The 26895-nt window shown below is 43.0% G+C and overlaps 1 protein-coding gene and 1 long non-coding RNA gene across 8 annotated transcripts in view; one reads left to right on the forward strand and one right to left on the reverse strand.

Annotated features, from left to right (window-relative positions):
* The window catches only part of N4BP2L2 (NEDD4 binding protein 2 like 2), a 91448-nt gene extending 70651 nt beyond the window's left edge, over positions 1-20797 (reverse strand). For 4 of the 7 annotated variants that reach the window (XR_012644279.1, XM_074986335.1, XM_074986307.1 and 1 more), the window contains exons 1-5: positions 20330-20797; positions 13938-15376; positions 3945-4069; positions 1665-1753; positions 1007-1083 (exon numbers count right to left, since the gene is read on the reverse strand). Coding sequence is in view for 6 of the 7 variants with exons in the window: in XM_074986335.1 (XP_074842436.1) it covers positions 1007-1083; positions 1665-1753; positions 3945-4069; positions 13938-15376 (1730 nt within the window). In the remaining variant the exon portion in view is untranslated. Of the gene's footprint in view, positions 1-1006; positions 1084-1664; positions 1757-3944; positions 4070-13937; positions 15377-20306 lie in introns of those variants that run through there. The other 3 variants (XM_074986317.1, XM_074986343.1, XM_074986351.1) reach the window with 3 other exon arrangements.
* On the forward strand, positions 5502-18059 carry LOC142008973 (uncharacterized). Its single transcript, XR_012644286.1, has 3 exons — positions 5502-5671; positions 16047-16162; positions 17996-18059. It is a non-coding gene; the product is annotated as an uncharacterized LOC142008973 (long non-coding RNA).
* Positions 20798-26895: the final 6098 nt, after the last annotated feature.

The raw sequence follows: 26895 nt of genomic DNA on the forward strand, positions 1-26895 counted from the left end.
GGGGAAAAAAAGTAAGGCTGGGTCTACACTTGCCCCCATCTTCGAAGTGGGCATGTTAATCAGGGCGATGGGAGACTACAAATGAAGTGCTGCGGTGAATATGCAGCACTTCATTAGGCTAACTCTCCCCCGCGACAACTTCGAAGCGTCAAACTTTGAAGTTGCTGCAGGAGAGAATTAGCCTAATGAAGTGCTGCGTATTCACCACAGCACTTCATCAGTAATCTCCCGGCGCCCTGATTAACATGCCCCCATCAAAGTTGGGGGCAAGAGTAGACAAGCCCTACGTGTCTTTATCCATTTGACTTCTCCCAAGTTTGCCTGGCATGCATTGACATCCCACAGATATCAAAATGATCTGCAGTGGATGGCAAACATCAGAAATTAGGAATATTAAATGGACACTGTTGCAGCATATCACAACAAATTTGCGTTTAAGCCAGGATCCTGTCACCAACAATATTTAACACCAGACAATTTGGGGGGATGGCGAAAAGTTTTAAGAAACAAATATGGCCAATTATAGAATTGCCAGCTTATATGGGAATTTTCTCCCTAATCCCCACTGGGCAGGAATGGAGCTACATCCTTAAGTGTAAGCACAAAATGTTTCTAATCTATTCTATACATAGAATAAATGTCTGATCTATATAAATGCTCACGGCCTCAGTCTCATCTTGTAGCCATGATTTCCCAGATTAGGTTAATCATTCACTTTGTACGGAAGTGTTTCCTGTGGACCTGATAATTTTCCCAGTTAAGTCCATGGAAAGTTTTGCTGCTGATTTCAAAGGAACCAGGATGGAGAGTCTTCCACTCTGTATCCCTGCATTGATATTTACATAAACAGTATATTTACATAAATATTAACAGAGGTCAGTATATAGTAGCAAACAGACATTAGCAGTAAAGCATTTAGTGACTGAAATACTTAGAAAAACTGAAATTAAACCAAAATTAAAAAAAAAAAAACCACAACCTTAAGATGGCTTAACACAGGTCTTACTTTTCTAACTCCTCAGGATCAAACTTCCACCATGTGTCTGGCTCATGGAATTCCACTCTGTAGCCTTTCCCCAGAGCCTACAACAAAGAAACACAGTATGCATGATAGGTGTAATATTATTATGTTATTTTATGCTGCAACAAACAGAGGAAATATTAATGAAAACTATTCTACTTTTAAAATTAAATACTAAAAACAGAAGTTCTCAAACTAGGGTTTCATGACCCTTTAAGCAGTCACAATGTTATTACATGGAGTGATAGAAACAGTCAGCCTCCACCCCAAAAACCCACTTCAGCTACAGTATTTATAATAGCATTAAATAATTTTAAAAAGTGTGTTTAATTTATTAGAGGGGCTTGGCACTCAGAGGCTTGGCAATCACTATACTAAGCAGTCCTAACCCAATGAACTTTAGATCAGTTCTCACACACACTCTAGGCTTCATCCCAGGTTAAAAAGATTAAGTAAAGTCAATTGAAACTAGACAACCCATACCTGTTGGCAGCTATGTCAAAGAAATAGTCTGTTCGAGGAAAGGAAGGTATATCAAAAAAGAAAACCATTACTAAACAAAGTAGTTGCATATGTGCTGTGTGAAAGTAGGTCTGCAAAAGAAACAGTATAATGGATTTAATGACACAATAGTTATATTTACTGTTTCCACGTAGGGCTTCATTTCCCAAGCTTGAGTATTAGTGTTGTCTATTATAACTGGAGATCTCCCCTGATCCATTGCTTGCTTTGCTGCAATAATAATAATCATAATAAAAAAAAGATTACAATATACTCTCTGTACGTGTGAAAAATCGGAACGAATATTCTTTTTCAAGTACAATGATATTAAGTATTTTTACTCTACAAGAGGTTTGCACAGAATTAAGTGTGATTAAGTAGTATAAACTCGATTTCTATTTCACTAGATCCTACTTAGCGTACCGCTTCAGGGTAAACCAACGAACAGTAACCGACTGATCAGAGACAAGTGCTAACAAAGCTATATAGTTAAAAGGCAACACTCCCTACTGCTTTCTTGATTCCTAGAAAGATACTACATGTCAGATGGGCATTTGTAGTGGAAAACCCTAACCATAAGTTGCATAACTTTTATAATTACTTTTGGAGTTAATTACTAGAATAAGAGCCACATGGAACACACATTGTGATGGAGAGGGCATAAAAATGCTTCTAGAAATACTTATGCTTAAGTTACTTTACTACTTTAAGCAGCTAGTATTTCCATTAATAAAATCTCATGTGTCATCTTCCTCTAGTGGCCTGTCCACACAGCCTACTAGTGCTTCTAGAGGGGAACATACAAAGAGAGGAAGGATGATCCAGCACTACAGTTGGACTTCACAGACCTGCCTACAAATTTCTGTTCTGCCACTGACTCCCAATGTGAGCCACTGGCAAGTCACTTAGCCTCACACTGCCTCAATTCCCCATCTTTGAAATAGAGATGATAGTAGTAGTTTGTTTTTTCTTTTTTTTTTCTTACAAGGGTATTGCAGTAATAAATACATTTAAAAATTGTGAGGCATTCTGATATTAGAATAATGAAGGATCATAAAAGCTTTCATGACAGTCAGATACCACTTATCTGGTTGGGTCAAGTGGTAGGCACCAACTTAAGATCCAAATCATGTTGATGAATCAGGCAAGAGTCAGCAGGGTTCAACATGATGGACTGTGAGTGAGTGTCAGTTCACTTTTTTAAAACCTCACGTCATTAAAGACAAAAAACCAAACTATGTTAAATGTGTGCTAAATCTGCAAAATGAAGTGTACAAAATTAGGAAATGGCAGAACTAATGCTTATCTGTGCAACCTTGATTTAATTCCCTTGTTCATATGCATAAAGATACAGTCTTTAATTATATGATTTTATACTATTTTTCCCCATATTACTGGTAAATTGGTCAGTGAGCACAGCTGGAATTGATGTATCCTCGTTTGATTTTTCTGGCCATCCACACAGCAGGTCAATGGGAGAAATCTGTGACAATGAGGAGTACCAGAGCTGACTGCAGAGCCCTGATTATTCACTTTTGCAGATCCCCTCCTGCATTCTGAACTCCTCATTTCAAACTTCAAACCAGAGCCCACACCCTCAGCCACAGCCTTTACCCCCGTCCAATGTTCCAAGCTCCTCAGCCAGCCTGATGAACTGGAGGAAGTGAATGAGGGTGTGGAGAATGAGCAACAGAGAGAGAGATGGAGTGAGTGGGGACAGGGATATGGCCTTGAAAGAAAGGAGGGACAAGAGTGTTCAGTTTTATGTGAGCAGAAAGTTGGCAACTCTAGTCTTCACTGCAGAGCCAACTGAAATACCCAGTGAGGCACTATGTAAGTGGGGAAACAGAAGACAAAGAGCCTTCCTTTCGCCTCCAGCTTTTTTTTCATCTGGTTTGCACCATGAAGACATCAACGGCACCATCCACTGCAAACACGTAAGAAAGGGAAGCAGAACTGAGAGAATAATGGCCCCCCAAATCAAGCACAGTCTGTGACGTGACTGGAAATAAGACAGTAACATTACTAAGGCCAAGTATTGGTCCAAAATTTTCAAACAGAAGTCACGAATTTCCCACAGACAAGCTCTGAAACAGAGAGGGGTGGCAGACATGCTGGCCACTGAAGGGAATTTCCGGACACAGGGCATTCCTCTGTTGCCACTGACCAACAGGATTTGTTCTGTCCTAAACCTGCAAGCAGGCTGAAGTACCCACTAAAATAGATGTACAGATTTTGGCACAAATTAAAAAGAATGATTTCTAGAGCCCATCAGAATCTTTAGTTCTAAAAAAAGGGTACAGAAATTATGTATTTGTGAACTCCATGTAAATTTACCACTGACATATGTGTACATATTTATGCTATATATGCATTTTCTAACCATACAAGCTCTAAAACAATTCTTCTACTGCGTTCACACCTCTCTTCTGGTTCCAGTTATGAGCATCACCAAGCTGAGCAACGTTATATGTATATCCATCTTGTTGTCGAAAATAATCATCAGTGCTGAACACCACACCATCAGGATTTTGACCATGAAGAATACTGTTAACCAAAGGAAAAAACAGAACTATTACAAACAAGACAAATGTTATTCTTTAGAGGGTAAACAAAGTAACACAGGGAAGTTTGAACGCTGTATTATTTTTGATCTTCAACACCTTCAGTTTGGTAGCTAAAAGAAACAATAATTTCCAACCCAAAATAAAGGATTTTCTTTTCTCCACACTGTTTCTTTGCTTTTTTTTCCTCCTTTCCATACAGGGTGTATACACAGGTGCCTAATTTCTATCACAGTAGCAATCAAACACCTTCCAAATTGTTTAATGTATACATTAACATAAAACACTCCTTGGAAGTATTGCTCCCATATCTTGCAGGTGGATACCATGTGGAACAGACACGCAGGGTGTCTGTGGCAGTCAGTAGTAACCCAATTGAGTCTACTGAGTCACAAGCCAACACTCTAGACAATCCTTACTCTCACTGGTAACTGTAGGGCTTTTCAATGTAGTACATGCCTACCTGGAGCAACATGGTGAAAACAACAAACCTTACACACTAATCGCTTCACTGCTAGTTCACTGGAAACGCTACTGCAACCTCAAGTATACAAATCAGTTACACAAAAGCAGTAAAAACCACACCATTCATTTTCACCAAATTGTACATACTATACATACATGTTTATAATTCAGTATTTTCACCTAACATTGTCATGGACTACCATCATAAAGATGTCATTACTGAAGAAATCTCAATTTTCATATGAATGATTGTATCGTTATTTTCAAATTCTGACTAGAGATAAAATTAACCAACTTTTGCATCTAAAATTCATTTCAATATTGCCTAGTTTTGCCAAAACGTATCTGTGAATGAGCAAAGTTGATTTACTTCAGCTTAGTTATAGGAACAGAATCATCTACTACCTCACCAACACAATAAAAATCTCAGCCTATGGACCAGAATGAGATTTCTTAATACATTCATATTTTTCAACCACATTTTAGACCCACTATTATTTTAACAGGTTTCAAGTAAACATGTTTAAATGTACGTGTACACAGCAGTCTTTCTGCCACTGCCAAAATGTGTACACAATGATCACACTGCCTAATTATATCAGTGAATTCTGAGAAACCTAGGCAACTATCCCATATTATCTCAAAAGGAGACAGAATAGGCAGAGAAGAAATAAATAGATCGGCATGTGGCACATTGCATTCTGGAATGCCCTATAGCTCAGAGACCAAAAAAGGAACTTGTGGGAACTCCATATAGGAACTAATGACACAACCAAGAGTGATCTTGATGAGATCACTGCAGATTATGTAACCCTACGAAGAAGAAACATCAAAGAATATGGAGCAAAGGTGGTGTTCTCATCCATCCTCCCTGTGGAAGGAAGGGGTCTGGGTAGGGATTGTCGAATAGCTGAGGTAAATGCGTGGTTACGTAGGTGGTGTAGCAGAGAAGGATTTGGTTTTTTGACCATGGCATTCTGCTTCAGGATCAAGAACTGCTGTGAAGAGATGGGATCCACCTAATGCAGAGAGGAAAAAGCATCTTTGCGGGCAGGCTTGCAAACCTAGTGAGGAGGGCTTGAAACTAGGTTCACTGGGGGACAGAGACGCAAGCCCTGAGGTAAGTGGGGAAGGAGCAGGGTACAACAAAGTAGGATTCCTAGGTGAGGAGGAGAAAGCGGGCCAATCAGCCACTTCTCTAAGGTGTTTGTACACAAAAGAAAGAAGCATGGGCAACAAACAGGTGGAACTAGAGGCCCTGGCACAGTCTAAGAACTTTGAAGTGATTGGAATAACAGAAACTTGGTGGGATGACTTGGATAACTGGAGCTCGGTAATGGAAAGGTATAAACTATTTAGGAAGGACAGGCAGGGGAGAAGAGGAAGAGGAGTTGCACTCTATAGCTGTGTCTACACATGCACGCTACTTCGAAGTAGCGGCACTAACTTCGAAATAGCGCCCGTCGCGGCTACACGCGTCGGGTGCTATTTCGAAGTTAACTTCGACGTTAGGCAGCGAGACGTCGAAGTCGCTAACCTCATGAGGGGATCGGAATAGCGCCCTACTTCGACGTTCAACATCGAAGTAGGGACCGTGTAGATGATCCGCGTCCCGCAACATTGAAATTGTGGGGTCCTCCATGGCAGCCATCAGCTGGGGGGTTGAGAGACGCTGCCTCTCCAGCCTGTGCGGGGCTCTATGGTCACCGTGTGCAGCAGCCCTTAGCCCAGGGCTTCTGGCTGCTGCTGCTGCAGCGGGGGATTCATGCTGCATGCACAGGGTCTGCAACTCGTTGTCGGCTCTGTGTATCTTGTGCTGTTTAGTGCAAGTGTGTCTGGGAGGGGCCCTTTAAGGGAGCGGCTGGCTGTTGAGTCCGCCCTGTGACCCTGTCTGCAGCTGTGCCTGGCACCCTTATTTCGATGTGTGCTACTGTGGCGTGTAGACGTTCCCTCGCAGTGCCTATTTCGATGTGGTGCTGCGCAACGTCGATGTTGAACATCGACGTTGCCAGCCCTGGAGGACGTGTAGACGTTATTCATCAAAATAGCCTATTTCAATGTCACCACATCGAAAAACCAGTTGAGTGTCTTTGGGTTAAGCTTAGAGGTGGAAGCAACAGAGGTAACATTTTAGCTGGTGTCTGCTATAGACCGTCAGACCAGGGAGATGAGGTAGATAAGAATTTCTTCAGACAACTAAGACAAGCTTCCAAATCACAGGCCTTGGTTCTCATGGGAGACTTTAATTATCCAGAACAACAAGAAGTCCTGTGGCACCTTGTAGACTAACAGATATTTTGGAGCATAAGTTTTTGTTGGCAAAAACCCACAAAATTATCCAGACATTTGTTGGGAGACCAATACAGCAGAACACAGACAATCCAGGAAGTTTTTAGAGAATGTTGGGGATAACTTCTTGGTACAAGTACTGATGGAACTGACCAGGGGTCATGCACAACTTGACTTGCTGCACATAAACAGGGAAGCACTAGTAGGAGAAATCGAAGTGGGTGGCAACCTGGGCTGCAATGATCACAAGAAGGTAGATTTCAGGATCCTTACAAAAGAAAAAAGGTGAGCAGTAATATACAGACCCTTGATTTCAAAAGAGCAGACTTTGATTCCCTGAGGGTACTGATGGGTAGAAGCCCCTGGGAAACAAAGATGAAGGGGAAGGAGTTCAGGATAACTGGCGATATTTTAAAGAAGTCTTGCTAAAGGCACAGGAACAAACAATCCAGCTGCATAGTAAGAAACACAAACATGGTAGGCAACCAGCTTGCCTTAACAGGGAAATCCTTGGTCAGCTTAAACTCAAAAAGAATGCGCATAAAAAGTGGAAACTTGGACAGACGACTGAGGAGGAGTATAAATATACAACTGGAAAATGCCGGGCAGTAAATCAGGACAAAGGCACAGTTGAAACTGCAGCTGGCAAGGGACATGAAGGGTAACAAGAAGGGTTTCTACAGGCATGTTAACAATAAGAGGATTATCAGGGAACGTGTGGGGCCGTTACTGGTTAAGAGAAGTAACCTAGTGACAGATGATGTAAGAAAGGCTGAAGTACTCAATACTTCTTTTGCCTCAGTGTTTACGGGCAAGGAGAGCTCCTACACTGTGGTGCTAGACAATGCAGAGTGAAAAGGTAGACGGTAGCCTTCAGTGGAGAAGGAACGAGCAAAGAGCTACTTAGAAAAACTAGATGTACATAAATCCATGGATCTGAATTCAATGCACCCAACGGTACTGAGGGAATTGGCAGATGTCATAGCCGAGCCTTTGGCCATTATCTTCAAAGACTCTTGGAAATCAGGAGAGATCTCAGATGACTGGAGAAAGGCAAACGTAGTGCTCATGTTTAAAAAAAGGAACATCCAAGGAACTATAGACTGGTCAGCCTTACCTCAGAACCTGGGGAAATAACGGAAGGGATCCTCAAGGAACCCATTTTGGAGTACTTGGAAGAGGGGAAAGTGACCAAAAGTAGTCAACATGGATGCATCAAGGGCAAGTCGCACCTGACCAATCTGGTTAGCTTCTATGATGAGCTAACTGGCTCTGTGGACATGGGGAAGTCAGTGGATGTGATACACCTTGACTTCAGCAAAGCTTTTGATACAGTCTCCTACAACATTCTTGCCCATAGCTTAAAGACATATGAATTAGATCCATGGACTATAAGATGGATAGAAAGCTGGCTTGACAGTCAGGCCCAGTGGTCAATGGCTCAATATCTGGATGGTGGTCAGTTTCAAGTGGAGTGACACAAGGCTCGGTTCTGGGGCCGGTGCTGTTTTACATCTTTATTAATGACCTGGATGAGGGACTGAATTGCACCCTCAGCAAATCTGTGGACGACACTAAGCTAGGAGGAGAAGCAGATACATTGGAGGGTAGACGTAGGATCCAGAGTGACCTGGATAAATTGGAGGATTGGGCCAAAAGAAATCTGATGTGGTTCAACAAGGAGAAGTGTAGAGTCCTGCACTTGGGATGGAAGAACCCCAAGCACTGTTATAGGCTGGGGACTGACAGGCTAAGCAGCAGTACAGCCGAAAGGGACCTAGGGGTTATGGTGGATGAAAGACTGGATATGAGTAAACAGTGTGCCCTTGTAGCCAAAAAGGCTAACAGAATATTAGGGTACATTAGGAGGAGCATTTTGAGCAAATCTAGAGAGGTTATTGTTCCCCTTTATTTGGCACCGGCGAGGCCACATCTGGAATATTGTGTCCAGTTTCGGGCCACCAGTATAGCTCTTCACTCGTTCCTTCTCCACTGAAGGCTGCCCTTCACCTTTTCACCCTGCATTGTCTAGCGCCATAGTGTGGGAGCTCTCCTTGCCCGTGAAGACTGAGGCAAAAAAGCATTGAGTACTTCAGCTTTTCTTACATCATCTGTCACTAGGTTACCTCTCTGATCCAGTAATGGCCCCACACCTTCCCTGATAACCCGGGGGGGGGGGCCAGTATAAAAAGGATGTGGATGTGAGAAGCAGGTTCAGCAGAGGGCAACAAAAATCATTAAAGGGCTGAAGCACATGACCTATGAGGAAAGGCTGAGGGATTTGGGCTTATTTAGTTTACAGAAGAGAAGGCTAAGGGGTGATTTAATAGCAGCCTTCAGCTTTCTGAAGGGGAGCTCTAAAGATGGAAAGAAACCCTTCTCAGTGGTGTCAGATAGCAGAACAAGGAGCAATGGTCTGAAGTTACGGAAGGAGAGGAGTAGGTTGGATATTGAGAAAAACTACTTCACCAGGAGGGTGGTGAAGCATTGGAATGCGTTGCCTAGAGAGGTGGTGGATTCTCCATCCCCAGAGGTTTTTAAATCCCAGCTTGACAAGGTCCTCGCTGGGATGACTTAGTTGGGCTGATCCTGCTTGAAGCAGGAGGCTGGACTAGATGACCTCCTGAGGTCCCTTCCAGTCCTACGATTCTATGAAAGGAGGCAAATAGACCAAATCATAAACAACAGAGGCACATGTGTCTCCATTTGCACAGTAAAATACCATACATGGCCATAAAAATTTGCAGTAACTATACTAGTTAAAAGTTTAATTATTACACAACTCATTCCTCTGACAATGCAGAAAACCCAATGTCATCAACAAGAGATCTGCTGTGGATCATAAGCAGTATATAATCTAACATCGTGGACCAGTCAGAAAACCACACGTCTTCATAAAAGTTCAACCACAGAATCTTAGACCCTGCTTTTCCAGATCAATCATTAAGATAAAGCTCATAAAACAGTACCTAATCTGAGTATATTTTTATTATTATGCATTTATAGTGTGGTAACACAGCAATTTATGATGGCATTTAGAATTATGAAGTCCAAAATATACTCATCATCCAAGTTCAAAGAAGCATGGTCAAGACTGTGCCAAGAACAATTGTTAATTTCTTCCCCCACCCAACATGTTTTACAATTTACAACATGACATTTTAAACATACAATTATGTAATTGTTTTAGTTCAAACTGGTATAAACTGAGTTACGTGAAATTTTTTTTCCTTTAACAAAAAATATGCTGGCTTGGTTTGATATATAACATATAAAAATTTGTATTCAAGTTTCTTCCTGGGCAGGAAAAGCCCAGTACTGTAGTACTGATGTCTTTTTAACAACTTCAAGGTAAATGGTGAGTTTTGCCCATGCCTGATAGCGCTTCAAATATTTGCTTCTCCTGTAAAAAAATTCTTTTATAGATACTACAGTCATCAAGTCAGGAAGTCATGATTACAGACAAGTAACTGACTTTCTTATACAGCTCAAGATAATTCTATATTTGGCAATGAGATCTGGCTTATATATTATACTCCCTTTGTATAAACCATCTGTATTTCAGGTGTAGCAATAACTGACAACTCAATAGATTCTTATAAACAGAAATATCTCCATCTTAATAGATGGTACCTACCTTAATGAAACTGCTAGTAGATAATTAGGCCACAATCCACCACTTGGCTGTGTACAGCTATATCCACGCAACTCTCAGGAGCTCCAGTGATTTCAGAAAGTCTCTTTGCAAAGCTATGGATGTTCATGGCCTTTGTTTCTATTTTTAAATTTTACAAACTCATTGTTATATACATTTGACCTATCATTTTATGTTTTATGTTGTACTGACATGTTTCCAGCACATTCTGTTGTATTCTCTTATTTGCAAAAGACAACATAAGAAATGCACAAGAGTCCTGCTAGCCAGAAACATATTCTACTTTCCGTGTACTGGTTAGCCCCAGCCAAAAGGGTGAACACAAAACAACAAAAGTCATAACTAATATTTTAAATATGAAATAAAACTTTCTATATTATTAAAGTATGTTTACATACTGAAAAATGCATTTGCAAGAGGACTGAGTTATGTAACCATGGTGATATAAGAACATAAGAATGGCCATATAGGGCCAGACTAATGATACATCTAGAACGGCATCCTTTCTTCTGACAGTGGCCAAAGGGGCAAGTGCTTCAGAGAGACTGAACAGAGCAGGTAATCAGCAAGTGACCCATCCCATCACACATTCCCAGCATCCAAAAAATAGAAGCTAGGGACACATCAGAGCATGGTTTTGCAACTCTGTCTCATCCTCGCTAACAGCACTGAAGGACCTGTCCTCCCTGAATTTATCTAGTTCTCTTTTGAATCCTGTTATATAGGCTTGGCCTTCACAAAATCCCCTGGCAAATAGTTCCACAGGATGACTGCATTCTGCAAAGAAATGCTTTTTTAAAAAAATTTGCTGCCTACTAATTTCACTGGGTGACCCCATTTCTTGTGTTATGAGACGAAGCAAACGACACCTCTTCATTTACTATTTCCACTCCAGTCAATATGTCATAGACTTCTATCATATCCACTGTACTCATCTCTTCGCATGCTGAGAGCCCCCAGAATTATACATCTCTCCTTGCATGGAAGTTGTTCCATGCCCTAATCTTTTTTGTTTCCATTTTTGCACATTTTCCAAATCCATTCTATCTTTTTTGAGATGAGTGACCACATCTGCGTTCAGAAGTGAACACGTGGGTGTACCATGTGGTTTATGTTGAAGTAATTACATCTTCTCTTATTACAGTAAATCTTTCATATCCAGCATTCTATCATCCAGAACTCTCCAATAACCGGCATTTTAACCATATGTAAACTTTAGTTATGTTTTCCATAAGTACAGTGTCCTAAAAGCATATACAAATAAATAGAGGAAATACTGTATAAGTTTACAGTGTACAATACTACTGGTGCTGGTACACAAAGTTCTATGCATACATTTTTGTTTGTTTCTTAATATCTAATCTTGTTTTTCTTTAGCATTACACATTGCTAGGTTTACCTCTCTATTATCCAGAATATTTGAATATCTGGCAACCTCCAGGTCCCAGGGCTGTCAGATATGGAAGGATTTAATGGACCTGTCCTTTCCTTAATGAATCCAAACAGTGTTGACCTTTTTTTTTTTTCCTTTGGTTAGCACATTGAGCATACATCCATAATTACTCCAAGATCTCTTTCTTGAATGTTAATGGCTATTCAGGCCCCATTATTTCATATGTATAGTTTGGGTTATATTTTCCAGTGTGCATAATTTGCATTTATCACCACTGATTTTCACCTGCCATTTTATCCGAGGAGTGTATGTGCTAGTCTTTATCTGCAAAAACAAGAAATCCTATACCACCTAAAAGACTCACATATTTATTTGGGCACAAGCTTTTGTGCACAAAAGCCCACTTTGCCAGATACATGGAGCAGAAATTACAGAAGCAGGCAAAAATATACACAACACCACTCCACAAGTCTGACAAAGTGAGTTTTGCCCATGAAAGCTAATGCTGAAATCAATGTTAGTTTTAATACTTCATTTTGTTGTCCAGTCATCCAGTTTTGTGTGATTCAGTCTACTTTGCACTTAACTACCTTCAAACATTTTATATCACCCTCAAATTTTCCAGCTGTGTATCGCTTTTTACAGATCATTACCGAAAATGTTAACCAGCATTGTCCCAGTACAGACTACTGGTGGACACCACTATTTACATCTCTCCATTCTGAGAGCTGACCATTTATTCATACTTGAAAACTAGTCAATTAAAATGGTTTTTAAAAGATTGAAAGTGGTTTCAGTTTCTACAGACTTGAGTCCCTGAGAATTTCTATAATTTAACTAACATACATGCCTTTAAAGAACAGAATAAAAACACCTTTTATGTCCCCTTGCATGGAAAAAGCCTTCAGCAACAACTGTTGAAACTGCCTGATTACACTGGAAAAAACAGTGAAAGTGACAATAAACAAAGATTTATTACATAAAGCACAAATTAAACACACCAAAAACAAGAGGTGCTCTCCCCAGTCTTTCACTTCCAGCAATCACGTTATTTGTAGAATTAAATAATAGCAGAAACACTCATACAAATGAGATTTTTCAAGTTGATAGCTTCCCATTAATTTTATCAGCATATAAGAGCCTTTCTAATTTAAATTAATATTGGTAGACATGTAATAAGACATTTTAAGAAAGGACGTGGAAAGACCAGACAGTGGCTAATTTTCATATTAGAAAAGCTGGGAGTTACAGGAGTCAACACAGAAGAATGCATGAATCACTGGATCCAAGAAAAAATTATTTTTGAAACTGATACAAAACAACTCTCTCCAGTGGGGCCAACACCCACCATGGGCCTCAAGGCAAGGTGGGGGAGGAGCCCAGCTCTGCATCCCAGAAGGAGAGGGGCCAGGAGCTCAGGAGGTGGAACCTAGGGCAGTCAGCCCTTAGTGCTGCTCACATTGCACCAGTGGGCCTCTCTCTTCCCTCAGAGCCACACGGAGCAGAGCAGCAGTACTGCTGTGGCACTTCAAAGGGGTCTATCTCCAGCTGCCACCACTGTCAAAATAGCAGTGGCAGCAGCCATACCGCTGAACCTCTGTGCAACTGTCCTCCTTACCACCCAAAACCTAATCAGCAGGCCTGACCACGATAATTAGCATTCTTACGGAAAAAGACCAAAAGAATAGCTAACAATGAAGTTACTAATACTTCCAATATTCACTGTTGTGTCTCTTCACCATGTAAGCCTCAATTCTGCAAAGACTTATTACATATGAGTAACAACAAGAGTCCTGTGGCACCTCTTGCATGCATCTCATGAAGCAGGTCTTGGCCCATGAAGCTTATGCGCCAAAATATGTTAGTCTATAAGGTGCCACAGGACTCTTGTTTTTGAACATAAAGACTAACTTGGCTACCCCTCTAATGCATATGAGTAGTCCCACTGACTTCAAGAATACTACTTGTGCAAATCTTTATGGGATCAGGACCTAAAACAAGAACAACCTAGCAGACTTCTACTGTTTAATCATTTCAACCTATACTTACCGAGACAGTGTTGTTTTCCCTGAGCCAGGCAGACCTCTTAAAATTAGAAGTAATTTCTGTGATCTACATAAATTTTCTTCTGAAAACTGCTGAAAATTATGTACTTCCTCTGTCTGGTAAGTTCTAGGATCTTTCCAACATTCTTTTCTGGTTTCACAGAAACCACTATTGATACATCCATTCTGGTTGCTAGATCCATTTTTTGAAATGTGCGTACTATGGATACCTGTACGACCAGCATAACTGTTAGTCTGGTCAAACAATGGACAGATCCTATTAGTATCGCCACTATTTCCACCGTAACCCACATAATTCTTGTGATGAGAGCCATCATTCTGAAGATGGAGAATATTTGATTGATGAGGTGGGGAATTAAGAGTCTTAATTTCTACATGATGCTGGAACATAGGAGGAGGAGGACCTTGAGGTATTATAAAAGACTGTGTTGGCTGCAATCCAGGCCTAAACTGAGGGACTGAATGGTTCCAGAATTTAGAATCTGCTTGCCAATTAAAATGATTCTCGGTTCCACAGCCATTTGTTTCATTGTCAAAACATTTTGGCTCACTGTCTGTCTTCTGACCACTTGGTTCATTATAGAAACATTGTTCACTGTCATATGACTGTTTCCTACTGTACCAGACATCCTGCTCATCCTCATGAGATGTTTGACTGTATTTATTACATGATATAGGTCGTTCCTGAGAAAACCCAGTTTTTGTTTGCTGTAAGTTATCTTCTAACTCATCTTTATCACTTTCAAGCTGCTGAATTTCTTTATAAAATTGACACAATTCTTCATCTATTTCTGATGTACCACAAGAAAGAGTTTGTTTTGCTTCCTCTTTGTCAAATTTGTGGTCAACTACAGTATTTTGTTTCTCTCCGACTGTGCTAAATTTAGTGAAATTCATAGTTTCACTCTGTTTATTCTCTTCCATGGGTCTGTAAAGGGGCCCAATAAATGCTTTGCTTGTACTATATTCTTCAATCTCAACTTCACCTCCATTTACTGTGCATGAATAATTGCTAGTTTCTTTAATATTAACTTCATTGACCTCTTCAGAAATGAAAGGGCATTTATTGTCCATAATCTCACTGTCTTTTCTTGGAAGACTTATACTCTGCATGATCTTTGAATGAGAAGACTCAATCTCAGGGCTATTACCAGGGACTTCTTCACTGGATGTTTTCAAGATATCTTTATTTTCATTTTCTTTCTGCTCCAATTCCTGTTTTCCTTGCTCATCAGAGATGCATGAAGGTATCCATTCATTGTTTGTTCTCTCGGTGTGAGTTATCACATGAGCTCCCTGGCAAGCATTATCCCAGAACTCGTCATGAGCGTCGTCTGTTGATTTCATCTTTTTAGAACATGGTTCAATTGTCATTTCATCTTGCCACTCCAAAGGTCTTACTTTATATTCAGCATGAAGCATCTTTAAAGAAAAAGAAAAGAAAAAAAAAGCAAGAACATGCCTTTGAAATATGTTATGCAAAATTAGAAGTTATTCAAAGCTATAATTTATAATATGAAAGCTCATTTACAGTCCCAGTTAAAGTTAAGTTAGTAATCCATTTCATCAAATAAAAACTTGCACGATGGGCTAATGTAGTTTTGGTTTTAAATGAAAGTTATCTATTTCAGTAGGTTTATAATAAAAACTATTTAAGGTGGAGCTTTTCTTTTATTTTAGTAATGATATTAGCACAAAGAGTAAATTGGTATCTCCTAAAAAGTGAATTTAGTATTTCAGAAATAAATTACATCAACTGCCTCAATACTGGCTTTCTCTAGTTATCCACAGTACATGTTCAGTACAGACCTTAGCAATTCAGTTACTTATATCACTGCCAAAAAGCTTCAGTCCTTTTTCTACAAGAATCACCCCACCCAAGAATGATATAGCCAAATTTCTGTGCTCAGTTAATGCTTGACCACTGCTCAGGCTGCTAACAAAATGTTACACAAAGTCATTGTGATGTAGTTTCTGTGATATGCGTTGAACCAATCCAACTTATAGCCTACTGAATACCTGTTAGATGCCAGTTATCAATCAATAACAACCTACAGTTTTAATTTTTAAATCTGATCTTATCTATTATTAGTTGAACTACCATAGCACCAAGGAGCCATAGCCAGGCATCAGAACCCCACTGTAAAAGGCCAGTGTACAAATGGAGAATGAAAAACCTGACCCTTCCTCAAGGAATTTACAGCAAAGGTGAGCCAATACCAGCCTGTGGGCTGAATCTGATCCATCAGGTTAATCCCTGGCATACCTCCACCTCTGTATTCACCTGCACCTTCACAGGTATCAGATGATCTCAGCTGTCATTGACCGCAGACTGCTGTTCATGGCCAGTGGGAGCAGCAGAAAGTGGTATCCTGGTCCACACCTCTTCCTGCCACTCCCACTGGCTGCAAACATCAATCCTAGGCCAAGAACTGAAGTCACTTGATACCCTCTGAGGTGCAGGTAAATACAGCAGCAGCAGACCACCAGCAACTAGTCCTGACATGGTGCTTTTTTATTCATCAACCACGGTCTAAGTACAAGAGGAATGCAGCAGAAAATAAATTACTAACAATCAGGAGGTAAGAATTGTGTAGAAATATAAATACACACAGACACACACACAGGTTTACATTATTAGTAACCAATATGGTGCACTCAGCAATGTCTGGCAGCTCTTATACAAAGGAAAGTACAACCACGGCCACTGGTCAAAGCTGCAGTTGCCTTTCTGGCAGCTGTGCATGGACCACAGTTGTAATGAGTGATGTGAATAAGTATTTGGAACCTTTGGTGTACTAAAGACTGTAGCAAGTAATGGATGTCTTTGAATGCAGTGCATTAACAGAAAAAACACAAACAAGAGAACTTTTTTTATATTAAACCCCTTTGCTGTGGACTGGTGACTAAAAACAGGATCTTTGAAATGTACAATAGAAAACTGTGAAGGAAATGTGAGTGTGAGTGATACCTGTGATGAAAAATGCAGTGAGTGATATGATTGCATCAGACAACTGTCAAGATCAAATTAGTGAACTGTGTGAATGATCTGTGTGTTGTAAGTGTCAACTAGAAAGAAAATGAAAAGAGCCCGCAATTATCATGAACATTATCTTAGATTGTGGGTTTCATGGACTGGTAACGAGGTAGAACCTATTCCACTATGTGTGGTTTGTTATGAAGCTCTCATAAATGATAGCATGAAACCATCCAACCTCGAGCACCATTTTGATAGCAAACATAAAATACCACAGAAAACCAGTAGAATTTTTCAAAAATAGGCACAAGGTTATCCAAAAGTCCCAGAAAACAACGTGCAGTGTGATGGGAGATGAACGTGTGAAGGCATGTAGTGTGTTGACCTTAACAACAAAGTCTGGAGCTGCTGAAATTTCGCTATTTCGAACATCGTGTTTGGCCATGAGGTACTCTGGGATACGATGCTGATGTGTTGCTAACTATGAAGAAGCATTGGAAAGCTTGAAGAAAGGTGTTCATAAGTACTTCCCTGAAACGGAAAGCAGATTTCAGCATATAAGGAACCCTTTCCTCATCAGTGGCCAAGCACTGCCAAATAATCTCTCAGATTCAGAATAACGGCTCTTGGAGCTCACTTCAGATAGCTTCCCGAAAACAGCATTCGAGCAAAAGATGTTGCCATCATTTTGGCTGGAAACTGGTTCCACATATCCAGCCCTATTGGACAAAGCAGTTAAGTATCTTCTGCTCCTCTCCATCTCATACATATGTAAGTTGGTATTCTCAGCGCTGGCTGGCATCAAAACAAAAAAATGAAATCGTCCTATTGAGGTGGAGCTGCATCTTTGGCTTACGCTCACCAATATGAGGCCAGATATTCCTGTCCTACTGTCTGGTCACAAGCAGTTGCATTCCTCACATTGATCAATTTGTTTATTTCTAGGTACATATGTAAATTTGAATTTAATTATTATTTTACATTTAACTGATGATATTGATAAAGCTCACAAGCTTTTGTACTTTTTTATTTATTTTTGCACCTTATGTGTATTTTTTAAATAGGGATTGAACTTTAGAATTTTGGAGAACAAAAGTAGATATGGTTAGCAAACATTTCAACACCAAGACAGTATTAAAACTGCTCTTTCTGCATGACATTTAAAAAAAAAATCCAGAAGAACTGCCCTGAGTTTGCCTGGGGCCATCCTAAGACTGCCTACGGCACTGAGAAGAGGGTATACCGATAAAGTTGAAGAGGTATGTGAATGTTTTAACTTTGGGGAACACTGTTATAGAAGATGGAAGGGTACAAGGAAACTAACTGTGACACAACACTGGACAGCATGACAGGCTGGATAAGAAGTGTTGCTGTCTCTATGATGCTTTCCTCTCTTTGGGTAGGGAGTGTTGCTGTGCACATGACACATCCCACTGTCGTGAGATGTGGGGTGGGGAGGTGTAATGATTTGTCTGCAGTCTCTAGCCTCTCTCTGGGATGGGTTGTAAGTAGGAATGTTAAAAGTTAACCACAAAGCCTCATCCATGGTTAACAAGTACCAGATAGCAGCTCCCCGCCTGCTGAGGGTGGGGGGTTGTTCTAGCCTTGCAGGGCCACTGCAGGCAGGGGCATTGCAGATGTGCCAGAGTAGCCCCAGCTGTGATGACCTGGAGGGAGAAGAGAGGCTGGGGATACCACTCCAGCCCAGCGGAGCTGCGGCACCCATCTCCTGCCACACATAAGGGCTGCTCTGACTGGGCTGGAGCATCCCTACCCATGTCACACTGGGACCAGGACTGCTTCGGCCCAGCATGGGTGCCCCCACCCCAAAGTGCACCCATTGCCACGGCGGATGGGGCTTCCTCTCGATGGGGAGGGGAGGGGGCTCTCGAACTGGGCTGGAATGCTCCTGCTCCTAGCGCTCCCAGGCCTGGCCACTGCAGACAGGCTGTTCCAGCCACACTGGCGTGCACCCCCACCCCTGGCAACACCACAAGCAAAGACACTCGAGCCAGGCCAGAGCAGAACCTGTCCCCAGTTTGCCACAAGCTGGGCTGCAGTAGGCTCTCTGTCGCCTGGGGTTGTTCAGGTGTGTGTGTCTGACAGGCTGTCTGTGGGCTGGGGGTGCTGCAGCGTGTGGGAGTGTGACAGGCTCTCTGTGGGCCGGGGGTGCTGGCGCGTGGGGGGTGTGTGACAGGCTCTCTGTGGGCCGAGGGTGCTGGCGCGTGGGGGGGGTGTGACAGGCTCTCTGTGGGCTGGGGGTGCTGGCGCGTGGGGGGTGTGACAGGCTCTCTGTGGGCCGGGGGTGCTGGCGCGTGGGGGGTGTGTGACAGGCTCTCTGTGGGCCGGGGGTGCTGGCGCGTGGGGGGTGTGTGACAGGCTCTCTGTGGGCCGGGGGTGCTGGCGCGTGGGGGGGTGTGTGACAGGCTCTCTGTGGGCCGGGGGTGCTGGCGCGTGGGGGGGGTGTGACAGGCTCTCTGTGGGCCGGGGGTGCTGGCGCGTGGGGGGGGGTGTGTGACAGGCTCTCTGTGGGCCGGGGGTGCTGGCGCGTGGGGGGGGGTGTGACAGGCTCTCTGTGGGCCGGGGGTGCTGGCGCGTGGGGTGGGGGGTGACAGGCTCTCTGTGGGCCGGGGGTGCTGGCGCGTGGGGGGGGGTGTGACAGGCTCTCTGTGGGCCGGGGGTGCTGGCGCGTGGGGGGGGTGTGACAGGCTCTTTGTGGGCCGGGGGTGCTGGCGCGTGGGGGGCGTGTGACAGGCTCTCTGTGGGCCGGGGGTGCTGGCACGTGGGGGGTGTGACAGGCTCTCTGTGGGCCGGGGGTGCTGGCGCGTGGGGGGGGGGTGACAGGCTCTCTGTGGGCTGGGGGTGCTGGCGCGTGGGGGGGGGGTGACAGGCTCTCTGTGGGCTGGGGGTGCTGGCGCGTGGGGGGGGGTGTGACAGGCTCTCTGTGGGCTGGGGGTGCTGGCGCGTGGGGGGGGGGGTGTGACAGGCTCTCTGTGGGCCGGGGGTGCTGGCGCGTGGGGGGGGTGTGACACGCTCTCTGTGGGCCGAGGGCGCTGGCGCGTGGGGGGTGGGTGTGTTACAGGCTCTCTGTGGGCTGGGGGTGCTGGCGCGTGGGGGGGGGGGGTGTGACACGCTCTCTGTGGGCCGGGGGCGCTGGCGCGTGGGGGGTGGGTGTGTTACAGGCTCTCTGCGGGCTGCAGGGTTTGGTGCTGACCCGGTTTCTCTCGCACAGGGCCCCGGCCAGCACTGTGTGGCCCACCCTGTCCCCGTTCCTCCATCGCTGTGCCCCCAACTCCGGCAAGCGGCCCGGGAACTCCCAGCCCCCTCGACTGCCCTCACACACCGGGGGAGGCGCCCGCCCCGTCTCATCACTACCGTGGCTAGGTGAAGGGACCAACCTCCGGGCAAGGGGCAGCAACAGTCTTTCGCGACCCGGCCTTCAACTCCCAGCAACGCAGTCCCAGTGGTGGGGGAGGGGCGGTCCAACAATTCTTCGCTCTCAAGATGGCGTCAGCTCCCTGAACAGCCGCGCAGGGGCGAACGCGGCTGGCCTAGTCCGAGGCTTGCGGCAGAACCCCTCCTGGGCTTCGAACTACAACTCCTAGAATGCCCCGCCGGCGGCCCTTCCGCCACAGAGACGGCCGGAAGCTGCAGTGAGCTGGAGAGGTCTGTCGGGAAGGGTGGGCAAAAGGCTGGCTGCATATGGTGCCCTAGAGCAGGCTGGGCAGAAGGTCTCTTTTGGGCTGGAGTGGCGCTTCCGGGGATGATGCCTGGTGCATTTATGAATTACAAGCCCCCTCCCCCCACATTGGGGATGTAGCACGTGCCAGCCAGACACACGCAAAGGGCTACGGCAGTACCTCTCATTGGGGGGTCCTTGGCTGGGAAGGAGGGAGCTTCCCTTGTTTCGGCTGGAGAGGATGTGATACCTTTTTTTGAGGCTTGGTTTGTTTCCAGTCTCGCTCTCATTGTTTGCTGGTAGGAAAGATTTTTACTGCATGTATTACCATTTCTTGTCCCCTCTCTGAGTGACAGATGAGGGGGAGCTGCTGTGGGTCTTGGGTGGGACTGTGAACAAGTAGCAAACATTTTTTTAATTATAAGAATTAAAAAGTTGAAAAGAAAAACATTGTTGAAAACATGGTTGATGGCTTATCCTCAGTATTTACTCACTAAAGGCTGCAGATTATACCTACAGTCATGCCTGGTAACAGTTTCCAATTTCTGGTTGTGGTAGTTTTGGTTTTGCTGCCTAAAAGTCTTTAATGCTGGATTATTCTTCTTAAAAATAAAATACAGTGATAGATCCTGACTAGTAACAGCTCTGTCAATATGGTTGTGTCTATACTAGCCCAAAACTTCGAAATGGCCATGCAAATGGCCATTTCAAAGTTTACTAATGAAGCCCTGAAGTACATATTCAGTGCCTCATTAGAATGCTTTGAAATTGACACGGCTTGTCGCCCCACAGCTCGTCCAGGTTGGGGTCCTTTTCCAAAGGACCCTGGCAACTTCGAAATCCCCTTATTCCTATCTGCTCTTAGGAATAAGGGGATTTCAAAGTTGCTGGGGTTCTTTCGAAAAGGAGCCGTGCGGCAACGAGCCGCATCAATTTCAAAGTGCGCAGCTGCTGGTATTCTAATGAGGCACTGAATATGTATTTCAGCGCTTCAATAGTAAACTTCGAAATAGCCATTTGCATGGCCATTTCGAAGTTTTGGGCTAGCGTAGACGTAGCCTATGAGTTTGAATACATAATATAATTCCCTTCCCCCTCCCACATCCCTGATGGCTCTTTGCATCTCTGTTCAGCAGACTAAATTCCTTTTAATGTGAGAACAACATAAGGGCAGGAAGGTTAGCTCAGTAGCTTGCCCACCAGCCTGCTAAACCCAAGCTTGTAAGCTCAAGTCTTAAAGCAGCCATTTAGGGAGCTAGGGCAGAGAAATTTAACGGAAAAAAAAATCCCTCAGTGAGGGTGATAGGTGCTGCTGTGAGTGCAGAGGACTAGACTCAATAGGCTCTGAAGGTCCCTTCCAGCTCTCAGAGATAGGTGTATCATGCCAGGCCCCCGCCTCTTTGTGGTGATGGGGGACTTCAACTATCCAGATATATGTTGGGAAACTGACACAGGGACACACAGATGATCCAATAAATTCTTGGACTGCATTGGAGACAACTTTTTATTTCAGAAGGCTGAAAAACTTACCAGGGGAAGCTGTCCTAGATTTGATTTTAACAAATAGGGAGGAACTGGTTGAGAATGTGAAAGTGGAAGGCAGCTTGAGTGAAAGTGATCATGAAATCATAGAGCTCACAATTTTAAGGAAGGGTAGATGGGAGAACACCAAACTAGAGACAATAGATTTCAGGAAGGCAGATTTTGGTAAACTCAGAGAGGGGGTAGGTAGGGTCCCGTGGGAAGCATGACTGAGGGGAAAAACAACTTAGGAAAGTTGGCAGTTTTTCAAAGGGACATTATTAAGGGCCCCAAAGCAAGCTATTCCTCTGCGTAGGAAAGATAGAAAATATGGCAAAAGACCACCTTGGCTTAACCAGGAGATCATGTGTGATCTCAAAATAAAAAAGGAATCATATAAAAATGGAAACTAGGACAAATTACGTAGGATGAGTAAGGCAAACAACACAGGAATTCAGGGGCAAGATTAGAAAGGCAAAGGCACAAAATCAGCTCAAATTAGCTACAGGCATAAAGGGAAACAAGAAGGCTTTTTATAAATACATTAAAAGCAAGAGGAAGACCAAGGATAAGGTAGACCCATTGCTCAGTGAGGAGGGAGAAACAGTAACGGGAAGCTTGGAAATGACTGAGATGCTAAATGACGACTTTGTTTTGGTCTTCACCGAGAAGTCTGAGAAAGGAATGCCTAACATAGTGAATGCTAGTGGGAAAGGGGTAGGCTTAGAAGATAAAATAAAAACAAACAAGTTAAAAATCACTTAGGAAAGTTAGATGTCTGCAAGTCACCAGGGCCTGATGAAATGCATCCTAGAATACTCAAGGAGCTGATGAAGGAGGTATCTCAGCCATTAGCTATCATCTTTGGAAAATCATGGGAGACAGAAGAGATTCCAGAAGACTGGAAAAAGGCAAATATAGTGCCCATCTATAAAAAGGGGAATAGGAACAACACAGGAAACTACAGACCAGTCACTTTAACTTCTGTGCTAGGAAGGATAATGGAACAAGTAATTAAGGAAATCATCTGCAACCATTTGGAAGGTGGTAAGCTGATAGGGAACAGCCAGCATGGATTTGCATTGAACAAATCATGTCAAACCAATCTGATAGCTTTCTTTGATAGGATAACAAGCCTTGTGGATAAGGCAGAAGCGGTGGATGTGGTATACCTAGATTTTAGTGAGGCATTTGATATGGTCTTGCATGATATTCCTATCAATAAACTAGGCAAATACAACTTAGATGGGGCTACTGTAAGGTGGGTGCAAAACTGCCTGGAGAACTGTACTCAGAGAGTAGTTATTAATGGTTTTCAATCCTGCTGGAAAGATATAACAAGTGGGGTTCCGCAGGGGTCTGTATTGTGACCGGTTCTGTTCTTATTTTCATCAAAGATTTATATATTTGCATAGACAGTACGCTTATTAAGTTGGCAGATGATACCAAGCTGGGGGGGTTGCAACTACTTTGGAAGATAGGGTTAAAATTCAAAATGATCTGGACACATTGGAGAAATGGTCTGAAGTAAACAGGATGAAGTTTAATAAAGACAAATCCAAAGTGCTCCATTTAGGAAGGAACAATCAGTTTCACACATACAGAATGGGAAGCGACTGTCTAGGAAGGAGTATGGCAGAAAGGGATCTAGGGGTTATAGTGGACCACAGGTTAAATACGAGTCAACAGTGTGATGCTGTTGCAAAAAAAGCAAACATGATTCTGGGATGCATTAACAGGTGTGTTGTGAACAAGACACCAGAAGTCATTCTTCCGCTCTCCTCTGCGCTGGTCAGGCCCTAGTTGGAGTAGTGTGTCCAGTTCTGGGCGCCACATTTCAAGAAAGATGTGGAGAAATTGGAAAGGGTCCAGAAAAGAGCAACAAGAATGATCAAAGGTCTAGAGAGCATGACCTATGAAGAAAGGCTGAAAGAATTGGGCTTGTTTAGTTTGGAAAAAAGACGATTAAGGGGGGGACATGGTAACGGTTTTCAGGTATCTAAAAGGGTGTCATGAGGAGGAGGGAGAAAACTTGTTGTTCTTGGCCTTTGAGGATAGAACAAGAAGCAATGGGCTTAAACTGCAGCAAGGGAGGTTTAGGTTGGACATTAGGAAAAAGTTCCTAATTGTCAGGGTGGTCAAACAGTGGAATAAATTGCCTGGGGAGGTAATGGAATCTCCATCTCTGGAGATATCTAAGAACAGATTAGATAAGAGTCTATCAGGGATAGTCTAGACAGTACTTGGTTCTGCCATGAGGGCAGGGGGCTGGGCACGATGACTTGTCAAGGTGCCTTCCAGTCCTAGCGTTCTATGAAATGTTCTTTGGTAGAGAATACTGAGATGTAGATAATGAAGTTAATTTTCTGCATTAACTGATCCTACTAGTAACAGGTAACTTTCTTTCCTCCCATCCTTCTCTATCCCCTCTCCTCTTCATCTCTGCTGCGTAAGTCCTGGTTTCTGACTTTCCACTCCAAATCCATCTGATGAAGTGGGTTTTGTCTTCTAAGGTGTCACAGGACTACTTGTTACAGGTCAGTTACTAGAGTCATCATACTTTTCAGTAAATTTACAGCCATCTCACATCTCCAGCTCTCTAAAAATAACAAGAAGTCCTGTGGCACCTTGTAGATTAACAGATATTTTGGAGTATAAACTTCTGTAAGCAAAGACCCGCTTTGTCAGATACATAAATGTTCACAACTACATGCCCATCCCAGCACATACAGCTGGGATCCACTTCTGCACCAGTAGGAAACACAAAGATCATCTTTACAAACAATTACGTTAAAAACTAATGGGATGTGGCATATCTTTCTCAAATCTTCATGCTGGCTGTCTGCATAAATCTTAGATTATGGTGACAAGAATCAATCATATTTTTGAATATGTGACTAAAGGCGCTGTTCTGACTCATCTAAAAATCCTGAAACTGAATCTAAACTCCTAAGAAGTGAATCACCAAATTATGAAAATGTTTAGCATAACAACTTGTGGTAAATACCAACTTAGATTGCAATTTAACCACTAACTGGGCTGTGAACAGTTACCAAGTATACTACTAATCCCCAGGTTTATCCCAGTCCTAATTTTTTGGTTAGACAATTATTTTAAATTTTCAAGAAAACTTGGTGTAGATAATTTCTATTGCGTTAAATCAATTGAGGCACATAAAAGCCAAGTACACAATTACAGATAATGTGTTTGTAAGAATTATTGACCAAATACGGTCCAATTGACTTAAACGAGAGTTTTGCTGTTAATTTCAGTGGACTTGCATTTGGCACAAAAGTGGAAAGGACTCCATGCATCCATTTAAAAGATGCACATATAATGGAAGATACAGCTATAGATACAGAAGCTCCCTTTTTTAACCTAACCAAGAACTAAGTTTTCCAGAGATTTAGTGATTCCAGATTCACAATAGAATAGCTGATAGCAAAATTTCTGCAAAGAACAGACCATTTGGATAACAGGGACTAGGAAAGTCAAACACAAATTATCACTTATCATGACAAAAATAATAACCGCCATAAAACATAGACAAGGCTCTAAGCTATTTGAGAAAAGCATAACCATTGACTGGAAATAAAGCCAGATTTATTCAAATAAAGCTCACATTTTTAACAGTGAGGATGATTAACCATTGGGACAAACTACCAAGGTAAGCAATGGATTCTTCATATCTGAATGTCTTCCTGCCAAGAATGGGCACCTTTCTGGAAGATGTCATTGCCACAAAGCAGCTGAAGCTGAGTGAGATGTGCCTGTAGTGGCGTTCAATATACAAGTCAGACGAATTATCGGATTGTTCTTTCTTGTCTAAAACTATGAATCTGAAAAGGCTTGTTTAGCATCAAAGCCATTTAAACAAGAATAATTTATAGTCTTTTAAGGAGAAGGGTTAAATGTCTGCATTCTCAGCTGCCTTCAAGGAGCACACCATGCAGAGTAGCTGCTCCCTGAGACAGATTCTCCTTCTCTCTTCAAAAGGGTGTGGTAGCTGTCAGCTGGAGGAAACTGCTCACTAGTTGAAGCAGCAAATCTCAGGCTGTGTCTACACTAGCCCAAATCTTCGAAATGGCCATGCAAATAGCCGATAGCAAAATTTCCTAGAAATAAGGGGATTTTGAAGTTTCCAGGGTCCTTTCGAAAAGGAGCCCTGTTCGGACGAGCCGTCCAACAGCGAGCTACAGCAATTTTGAAGAGCCGTGGCTGCTGGCATGCTAATGAAGTGCTGAATATGTATTTCAGCGCCTCATTAGTAATCTTTGAAATGGCCATTTCGAAGATTTGGGCTAGTGTAGACGTAGCCTCACTGTTTGTTATTTTATTGGGAACACACATGTATTTGTTTAGATAGAGGTAGAGCTCACTCACGCAAAAGACAGTGGAAAAGGTGATAGATTGGAGGCTAGTTAGTGAATCTCAGTTTGTAACTGTTTCAGTCAGCATTCAGCGTCATTGTCTCAGAGGAGGTGGTAATCACCGGCAGTTCAGGAAGTATCCAGACCAAGGAACCCGTTGACAAACTCCTAGATCTATCGCCTTGTACCTCTTTGGTTGTTTGGTAAGCCAAAGTGGCATATCCTTAGGGATCATCAAGGTATGATTAACAAATAATCCCAGGGGCAATAATGGTCAGAGAAACATAAAGGTACCCTCCCACCCCGCACTGTGACGATAACATACAGAATGTTACTGGTCTGACCATCACAATTAAAGTGCATTATCTGCCAAAATGGGGATTGTTCAAAGGGA

This window comes from Carettochelys insculpta, chromosome 1 (genome assembly GCF_033958435.1).
Source record: "Carettochelys insculpta isolate YL-2023 chromosome 1, ASM3395843v1, whole genome shotgun sequence".
Lineage (NCBI taxonomy): Eukaryota > Metazoa > Chordata > Testudines > Carettochelyidae > Carettochelys > Carettochelys insculpta.